Source organism: Oncorhynchus clarkii, chromosome 13 (assembly GCF_045791955.1).
Source record: "Oncorhynchus clarkii lewisi isolate Uvic-CL-2024 chromosome 13, UVic_Ocla_1.0, whole genome shotgun sequence".
NCBI classification, from domain to species: domain Eukaryota; kingdom Metazoa; phylum Chordata; class Actinopteri; order Salmoniformes; family Salmonidae; genus Oncorhynchus; species Oncorhynchus clarkii.
The window spans coordinates 67,094,551-67,104,550 of NC_092159.1; the positions used below are offsets into that span (position 1 = coordinate 67,094,551).

The 10,000-nt window shown below is 45.5% G+C and overlaps 1 protein-coding gene across 1 annotated transcript in view; it reads left to right on the forward strand.

Moving 5' to 3' along the window:
• LOC139424127 (germ cell-specific gene 1-like protein) overlaps positions 1 to 10,000 on the forward strand; it is a 44,966-nt gene that overhangs the window by 28,625 nt on the left and 6,341 nt on the right. The window contains exon 3 of the mRNA XM_071175825.1: positions 1,085 to 1,237. Within this exon, the coding sequence (XP_071031926.1) occupies positions 1,085 to 1,237 (153 nt within the window). The remainder of the gene's footprint in view (positions 1 to 1,084; positions 1,238 to 10,000) is intronic.

The following is a 10,000-nucleotide window of genomic DNA, read 5'->3' on the forward strand; positions in this document are numbered from 1 at the left end:
TAATAAGAGCAAACCTTATATACTAATTACTAGTCTGGAGCTAAAAATTATGTAAACCTGGGATGCGATTACCGACAACCGCCGAAACATCTACTCTATGAAAATCGGTTCTGAATGGAACTCTGAAGTATCCATCCTAACCACCAATGACTTTGATCTTCAGGGAAACATAAAGAGACTCAGGTGATCTCTCCAGCAGACGGACTGACAATTCCAACAGAGATCACAACGACACCTGGTCGTAAACATATATTGATTGCAGTTATTCCCGAATGAGTGAGCGTTCATGTGCAAAGAATTAGCATTTCAATTAATATAATTATCAACTGTGTAGTGGTCTCTTTTTCATTTCCCGCTTTGTCTGAGTCCACACCCATTTCCCCTTGGTCCACCAAGCCGTCATATTGGCCCACTAGGGAATCTTCCCTATCTTTTGTTAGTAACCAATATCTACTGTTCATTTGTTTATGCATTTCTGTGATTATTTAGTTAGTTAGTAAATAAATGATTAAGCCTGTTGGTGTATGGATGATTCAGAGTAAAGGGTCTATCTAATGTGGGCAGTGAAATCCACTACATTGTCGTAGTGTTAGTGACTCTGGCAGAGAAAACTGCACTCTGGTAAGCTAGCTAACTAGCAGCTACTAAAGTTAGCAAGGTAAATTGAAATAAATTGCATTAATACACAAATATAAAGTTCTAAAGCCAAGAAAACAATATATAATCTACTTCCTCCGTATCCTGCAGTTTGAAGAAATTAATTTTAATTTAAAAAAGATCCCAAAAAAAGCTAAATTCAAAATGCGTGTGTGCCCATGTGTGTGTGTGTGCCCGTGTGTGTGTGTGTGTGTGCCCGTGTGTGTGTGTGTGTGTGTGTGTGTGTGTGTGTGTGTGTGTGCCCGTGTGTGTGTGTGTGTGTGTGTGTTCCAGGAGTCCTGTGGCTGTTGGTGGTATCAGAGGTACTATACATCATCATGCTGTTGGTGGTTGGGTTCAGTCTCATGTGTCTGGAGCTGTTTCATTATGTGTGTGTGTGTGTGTGTGTGTGTGTGTGTGTGTGTGTGTGTGTGTGTGTGTGTTCCAGGAGTCCTGTGGCTGTCGGTGGTATCAGAGGTACTATACATCATGCTGTTGGTGGTTGGGTTCAGTCTCATGTGTCTGGAGCTGTTTCATTCCAGCAACGTCATCGATGGACTTAAACTCAACGCCTTCGCTGCTGTTTTCACCGTGCTCTCAGGTAACACACACACACACACACACACTACACACACTACACACACACACTACACACACACTACACACACACACACACACACACACACACACACACACACAGACACACACACAGGCACACACACACACACACACACACACAGTGTGATACACACTAAATAATAGTACTTCTGATTATCAACAATGATGAGACAGCTTACAGGGAGGAGGTGACTCTGGGAGTGTGATGCCAGAAAAATAACCTCTCACTCAACGTCAACAAAACAAAGGGGATGATCATAGACTTCAGGAAACAGCAGAGGGAGCACCCCCCTCCTATCCACATCGACGTGAAGAGTGGAAAAGGTGGAAAGCTTCAAGTTCCTCAGTGTACACATCACTGGCAACTTGAAATGGTCCACCCACACTGACAGTGTGGTGAAGAAGGCACAACAGCGCCTCTTCATCAGAGGCTGAAGAAATTTGTCTGGCCCATAAAACCCTCACAAACTTCTACAGATGCACAATTGAGAGCATCCTGTCACCGCTTGGTACGGCAACTGCACCGCCCGCAACCGCAGGGCTCTCCAGAGGGTGGTGCGGTCTGCCCAAAGCATCACTACGTGCCCTCCATGACACCTACACCACCCGATGTCACCGGAAGGCCAAAATTATCATTAAGGACAACAACCACCCGAGCCACTGCCTGTTCACACCACTACCATCCAGAAGGCCAGGTCAGTACATCAAAGCAGGGACCGAGAGATTAATAATAAGATAATAATGATTACATATCCTGCATTACTCATCTCATATGTATTTACTGTATTCTATTCTATTCTATTCTATTCTACTGTATCTTATTCTATATCTTATTTGACATCGCTCGTAAATATATGTAAATATTCTTAATTCCATTCCTTTACTTAGATTTGTGTGTATTGGGTATACGTTGTGAAATTGTTAGATATTACTGCACTGTCGGAGCAAGAAACACAATCATTTCGCAAATCAATAACATTTGATTTGAAGTATTTCTTGTATTTCTCGTGTTTTTTTGTTTTTTGTTTTTTTTCTTACTATATTATTGACTTGATATTATTGACTTGAATACTGCATTGTTGGGAAAGTGCCAGTAAGCATTTCACTGTTTCCACCTGGTGCATCCTGGGAACTTGACAAATAAACCCTAAAACTTGAAACAAACACTAGAGACACAGGAAGACTCTCCTACAGTAGTTCCTCCATCGAGATTTTTTGGACACACACATTGGGAGTGCTATCTATCTATCTATCTATCTATCTATCTATCTATCTATCTATCTATCTATCTATCTATCTATCTATCTATCTATCTATCTATCTATCTGTCTGTCTGTCTGTCTGTCTGTCTGTCTGTCTGTCTGTCTGTCTGTCTGTCTGTCTGTCTGTCTGTCTGTCTGTCTGTCTGTCTGTCTGTCTGTCTGTCTGTCTGTCTGTCTTATATTCTATTCAAGGGGCTTTATTGGCATGGGAAACATGCCAAAGCAAGTGAGGTAGATAATATACAAAAGTGAAATAAACAATAAAAATTAACAGTAAACATTACACATACAGAAGTTTCAAAACAATAAAGACATTACAAATGTCATATTATGTCTATATACAATGTTGTAACGATGTAGAAATGGTAAAGGGTACACAAGGTAAAATAAATAAGCATAAATATGGGTTGTATTTACAATGGTGTTTGTTCTTCACTGGTTGCCCTTTTCTTGTGGCACCAGGTCACAAATCTTGCTGCTGTGATGGCACACTGTGGAATTTCACCCAGTAGATGTGGGAGTTTATCAAAATTGGATTTGTTTTCGAATTCTTTGTGGATCTGTGTAATCTGAGGGAAATATGTGTCTCTAATATGGTCATACATTGTGCAGGAGGTTAGGAAGTGCAGCTCAGTTTCCACCTCATTTTGTGGGCAGTGAGCACATAGCCTGTCTTCTCTTGAGAGCCATGTCTGCCTACGGCAGCCTTTCTCAATAGCAAGGCTATGCTCACTGAGTCTGTACATAGTCAAAGCTTTCCTTAAGTTTGGGTCAGTCACAGTGGTCAGGTATTCTGCCACTGTGTACTCTCTGTTTAGGGTCAAATAGCATTCTAGTTTGCTCTGTTTTTTTGTTAATTCTTTGCAATGTGTCAAGTAATTATCTTTTTGTTTTCTCATGATTTGGCTGGGTCTAATTGTGCTGCTGTCCTGGGGCTCTGTTCCATAACAAAGCCATAACAAAGCCATCACCTACAGAGAGATGAGCCTGGAGAAGAGTCCCCTAAGCAAGCTGGTCCTGGGGCTCTGTTCACAAACACAAACACACCCCACAGAGCCCCAGGACCAGCTTGCTTAGGGGACTCTTCTCCAGGCTCATCTCTCTGTAGGTGATGGCTTTGTTATGGAAGGTTTGGGAATCGCTTCCTTTTAGGTGGTTGTAGAATTTAAGGGCTCTTTTCTGGATTTTGATCATTAGTGGGTATCGGCCTAATTCTGCTCTGCCTGCATTATTTGGTGTTCTACGTTGTACACAGAGGATATTTTTGCAGAGTTCTGCATGCAGAGTGTCAATTTGGTGTTTGTCCCATTTTGTGAAATCTTGGTTGGTGAGCGGACCCCAGACCTCACAACCATAAACGGCAATGGGCTCTATAACTGATTCAAGTATTTTTAGCCAGATCCTAACTGGTATGTTGAATTTTATGTTCCTTTTGATGGCATAGAATGCCCTTCTTGCCTTGTCTCTCAGATCGGTCACAGCTTTGTGGAAGTTACCTGTGGCGCTGATGTTTAGGCCGAGGTGTATATAGTTTTTTGTGTGCTCTAGGGCAATGGTGTCTAGATGGAATTTGTATTTGTGGTCCTGGCGACTGGACCTTTTTTGTAACACCGTTATTTTGGTTGTACTGAAATTTACTGTCAGAGCCCAGGTCTGACAGAATCTGTGCAGAAGATCTAGGTGCTGCTGTAGGCCCTCCTTGGTTGGGGACAGAAGCACCAGATCATCAGCAAACAGTAGACACATGACTTTGGATTCTAGTAGGGTGAGGCCGGGTGCTGCAGACTTTTCTAGTGCCCGCGTCAATTCGTTGATATATATGTTGAAGAGGGTGGGGCTTAAGCTGTCTCACCCTGTCTCACCCCAATGCCCTGTTGGAAGAAATGTGTCTGTTTTTTGCCCATTTTAACCCCACACTTGTTGTTTGTGTGGAGAAGCTGTCTTCATTAAAATATGGGGATTCTAGTGGGGGGATATAGGTAGCACACAGGAGGACATGTTTCTCTGTTATTTTAAGATCATTTCCTTTTGAATCTCTAGCCAAATGTAAAATGTTCCTGTTTTGTCTAATTTAATGGAGTGAGTTAGGTCTGCTCTATATCAGATTAGCATAACCCCTGGTGTAACTAGTTGGTCCTCAGACAGAAGGTCTAGGGCTCTGGGTGTATTATCATGTGGCTGGGTGAACCTAGTCGGTCCTCAGACAGAAGGTCTAGGGCTCTGGGTGTATTATCATGTGGCTAGGTGAACCTAGTTGGTCCTCAGACAGAAGGTCTAGGGCGCACTGGGTGTATTATCATGTGGCTGGGTGACCCTAGTTGGTCCTCAGACAGAAGGTCTAGGGCACACTGGGTGTATTATCATGTGGCTGGGTGACCCTAGTTGGTCCTCAGACAGAAGGTCTAGGGCGCACTGGGTGTTTGGACACCAGAGTTTAGACACACTGTGTTTATTTTCTTGTATATACAGTGCCTTGCGAAAGTATTCGGCCCCCTTGAACTTTGCGACCTTTTGCCACATTTCAGGCTTCAAACATAAAGATATAAAACTGTATTTTTTTGTGAAGAATCAACAACAAGTGGGACACAATCATGAAGTGGAACGACATTTATTGGATATTTCAAACTTTTTTAACAAATCAAAAACAGAAAAATTGGGCGTGCAAAATTATTCAGCCCCCTTAAGTTAATACTTTGTAGCGTCAACTTTTGTTGGGATTACAGCTGTAAGTCGATTAGGGTATGTGTCTATCAGTTTTGCACATCGAGAGACTGACATTTTTTCCCATTCCTCCTTGCAAAACAGCTCGAGCTCAGTGAGGTTGGATGGAGAGCATTTGTGAACAGCAGTTTTCAGTTCTTTCCACAGATTCTCGATTGGATTCAGGTCTGGACTTTGACTTGGCCATTCTAACACCTGGATATGTTTATTTTTGAACCATTCCATTGTAGATTTTGCTTTATGTTTTGGATCATTGTCTTGTTGGAAGACAAATCTCCGTCCCAGTCTCAGGTCTTTTGCAGACTCCATCAGGTTTTCTTCCAGAATGGTCCTGTATTTGGCTCCATCCATCTTCCCATCAATTTTAACCATCTTCCCTGTCCCTGCTGAAGAAAAGCAGGCCCAAACCATGATGCTGCCACCACCATGTTTGACAGTGGGGATGGTGTGTTCAGCTGTGTTGCTTTTACGCCAAACATAACGTTTTGCATTGTTGCCAAAAAGTTCAATTTTGGTTTCATCTGACCAGAGCACCTTCTTCCACATGCTTGGTGTGTCTCCCAGGTGGCTTGTGGCAAACTTTAAACAACACTTTTTATGGATATCTTTAAGAAATGGCTTTCTTCTTGCCACTCTTCCATAAAGGCCAGATTTGTGCAATATACGACTGATTGTTGTCCTATGGACAGAGTCTCCCACCTCAGCTGTAGATCTCTGCAGTTCATCCAGAGTGATCATGGGCCTCTTGGCTGCATCTCTGATCAGTCTTCTCCTTGTATGAGCTGAAAGTTTAGAGGGGCGGCCAGGTCTTGGTAGATTTGCAGTGGTCTGATACTCCTTCCATTTCAATATTATCGCTTGCACAGTGCTCCTTGGGATGTTTAAAGCTTGGGAAATCTTTTTGTATCCAAATCCGACTTTAAACTTCTTCACAACAGTATCTCGGACCTGCCTGGTGTGTTCCTTGTTCTTCATGATGCTCTCTGCGCTTTTAACGGACCTCTGAGACTATCACAGTGCAGGTGCATTTAAACGGAGACTTGATTACACACAGGTGGATTGTATTTATCATCATTAGTCATTTAGGTCAACATTGGATCATTCAGAGATCCTCACTGAACTTCTGGAGAGAGTTTGCTGCACTGAAAGTAAAGGGGCTGAATAATTTTGCACGCCCAATTTTTCTGTTTTTGATTTGTTAAAAAAGTTTGAAATATCCAATAAATGTCGTTCCACTTCATGATTGTGTCCCACCTGTTGTTGATTCTTCACAAAAAAATACAGTTTTATATCTTTATGATTGAAGCCTGAAATGTGGCAAAAGGTCGCAAAGTTCAAGGGGGGCGAATACTTTCGCAAGGCACTGTATTTTCTGTTTGAGTCCATATGGAGTGCAATCTGTGTCTTGTGTTTGTCCTCAGTGGGTGTGGGGGGGTTGTCAGGAGGGCTTCTAGGGTGGCTGACAGGGGGGGTGAGATCCCCTGGGCTTGGGGTTCTTCATTTGTCTGTCCCGCTGTGATTTCAACGTTATGGTCAGGGTCTGGGTGGACTGTTCTGCTGTGGTGTCGAGACTTTTGTCAGGTGCTGAGGTGGGCTGTTCTGCTGGCTTCTCTGTGGGGGTGGCCACCTCTCTAGTAGGTGGTTCTCTGTCACACACCATCCCCCTCAACCTCTCCTCCAGCAGTTTGATCCTCTCCTCTAGTGCTCTGTTCTTCTCCTGCTCATGCTTTTTATCATGTTGAAGCTGTCTCACCACTGTCCAGAGTGCAGATAGGTCTCTCTCCACCTCCAGCTCTCCAGGTCTGGTTAAGGGGGTGTTGTTGTGCTGGACTGTTGTCTGGGTCTGTGCTGACTGGACTGTAATCACCTGCTGTTCCAGCTCCACCTGTCTTCCCTCCAGCTGAGTGAATTTATCCTTCATTTCAATGATGGGGTAGTACTCTGTGCTGGGAGGTTGACTTTCCACTTGGAGTTGCTCGTCTGTGAGGTTATATAATGAAGAGATCTGGTCTGACCCGCTCGGGGTGGGGTATCTTTCTCAACGGAGAGCTTCTCCTGCTGAGCTAATTATTTGATTAGGTGAACGTCTAGCTGAAAGGGTTTGGGGGCTGCCCTGTACCATTACTGTTCCAGAGATTTATATTAGCTGACTCAGAGTCCTCATTGTCTAGTATCCTGAGTTTCTACCCCTCTTTAACACCCTCTTAACAGAGGGTTAGTGTGTTAATATAACACTGTGTCATACCAGGGGATGGTCTGGTTAATATAGCACTGTGTCAGGGGATGGTCTGGTTAATATGGCACTGTGCCATGCCAGGGGATGGTCTGGTTAATATAGCACTGTGTCATACCAGGGGATGGTCTGGTTAATATAGCACTGTACCAGGGGATGGTCTGGTTAATATAGCACTGTGCCATGCCAGGGGATGGTCTGGTTAATATTGCACTGTGTCATGCCAGGGGATGGTCTGGTTAATATAGCACTGTACCAGGGGATGGTCTGGTTAATATAGCACTGTGCCAGGGGATGGTCTGGTTAATATAGCACTGTGCCAGGGGATGGTCTGGTTAATATAGCACTGTGTCATACCAGGCTGGGTAGTCCATCTCCTTGTCCTAGCAGGCTTACCAGTCCAACTCCTTGTCCTAGCAGGCTTGGTAGTCCAACTCCTTGTCCTAGCAGGCTTACCAGTCCAACTCCTTGTCCTAGCAGGCTAGGTAGTCCATCTCCTTGTCCTAGCAGGCTTGGTAGTCCAACTCCTTGTCCTAGCAGGCTTGGTAGTCCAACTCCTTGTCCTAGCAGGCTTGGTAGTCCATCTCCTTGTCCTAGCAGGCTTGGTAGTCCATCTCCTTGTCCTAGCAAGCTTGGTAGTTCAACTATTTGTCCTAGCAGGCTTGGTAGTCCAACTCCTTGTCCTAGCAGGCTTGGTAGTCCATCTCCTTGTCCTAGCAGGCTTGGTAGTCCAACTCCTTGTCCTAGCAGGCTTGGAAGTCCAACTCCTTGTCCTAGCACGCTTGGTAGTCCATCTCCTTGTCCTAGCAGGCTTGGTAGTCCAACTCCTTGTCCTAGCAGGCTTGGTAGTCCAACTCCTTGTCCTAGCAGGCTTGGTAGTCCATCTCCTTGTCCTAGCAGGCTTGGTAGTCCAACTCCTTGTCCTAGCAGGCTTGGTAGTCCATCTCCTTCTCCTAGCAGGCTTGGTAGTCCATCTCCTTGTCCTAGCAGGCTTGGTAGTACATTTTCCTTGTCCTAGCAGGCTTGGTAGTCCAACTCCTTGTCCTAGCAGGCTTGGTAGTCCATCTCCTTGTCCTAGCAGGCTTGGTAGTCCATCTCCTTGTCCTAGCAAGCTTGGTAGTCCAACTCCTTGTCCTAGCAGGCTTGGTAGTCCATCTCCTTGTCCTAGCAGGCTTGGTAGTCCAACTCCTTGTCCTAGCAGGCTTGGTAGTCCATATCCTTGTCCTAGCAGGCTTGGTAGTCCATCTCCTTGTCCTAGCAGGCTTGGTAGTCCATCTCCTTGTCCTAGCAGGCTTGGTAGTCCATCTCCTTGTCCTAGCAGGCTTGGTCGTCCAACTCCTTGTCCTAGCAGGCTTGGTAGTCCATCTCCTTGTCCTAGCAGGCTTGGTAGTCCATCTCCTTGTCCTAGCAGGCTTGGTAGTCCAACTCCTTGTCCTAGCAGGCTTGGTAGTCCATCTCCTTGTCCTAGCAGGCTTGGTAGTCCATCTCCTTGTCCTAGCAGGCATGGTAGTCCAACTCCTTGTCCTAGCAGGCTTGGTAGTCCAACTCCTTGTCCTAGCAGGCTTGGTAATCCAACTCCTTGTCCTAGCAGGCTTGGTAGTCCAACTCCTTGTCCTAGCAGGCTTGGTAGTCCAACTCCTTGTCCTAGCAGGCTTGGTAGTCCAACTCCTTGTCATAGCAGGCTTGGTAGTCCATCTCCTTGTCCTAGCAGGCTTGGTAGTCCAACTCATTGTCCTAGCAGGCTTGGTAGTCCAACTCCTTGTCCTAGCAGGCTTGGTAGTCCAACTCCTTGTCCTAGCAGGCTTGGTAGTCCATCTCCTTGTCCTAGCAGGCTTGGTAGTCCATCTCCTTGTCCTAGCAGGCTTGGTAGTCCATCTCCTTGTCCTAGCAGGCTTGGTAGTCCATCTCCTTGTCCTAGCAGGCTTGGTAGTCCATCTCCTTGTCCTAGCAGGCTTGGTAGTCCAACTCCTCGTCCTAGCAGGCTTGGTAGTCCAACTCCTTTTCCTAGCAGGCTTGGTAGTCCATCTCCTTGTCCTAGCAGGCTTGGTAGTCCATCTCCTTGTCCTAGCAGGCTTGGTAGTCCAACTCCTTGTCCTAGCAGGCTTGGTAGTCCAACTCCTTGTCCTAGCAGGCTTGGTAGTCCAACTCCTTGTCCTAGCAGGCTTGGTAGTTCATCTCCTTGTCCTAGCAGGCTTGGTAGTCCAACTCATTGTCCTAGCAGGCTTGGTAGTCCAACTCCTTGTCCTAGCAGGCTTGGTAGTCCAACTCCTTGTCCTAGCAGGCTTGGTAGTCCATCTCCTTGTCCTAGCAGGCTTGGTAGTCCATCTCCTTGTCCTAGCAGGCTTGGTAGTCCATCTCCTTGTCCTAGCAGGCTTGGTAGTCCATCTCCTTGTCCTAGCAGGCTTGGTAGTCCATCTCCTTGTCCTAGCAGGCTTGGTAGTCCAACTCCTCGTCCTAGCAGGCTTGGTAGTCCAACTCCTTGTCCTAGCAGGCTTGGTAGTCCATCTCCTTGTCCTAGCAGGCTTGGTAG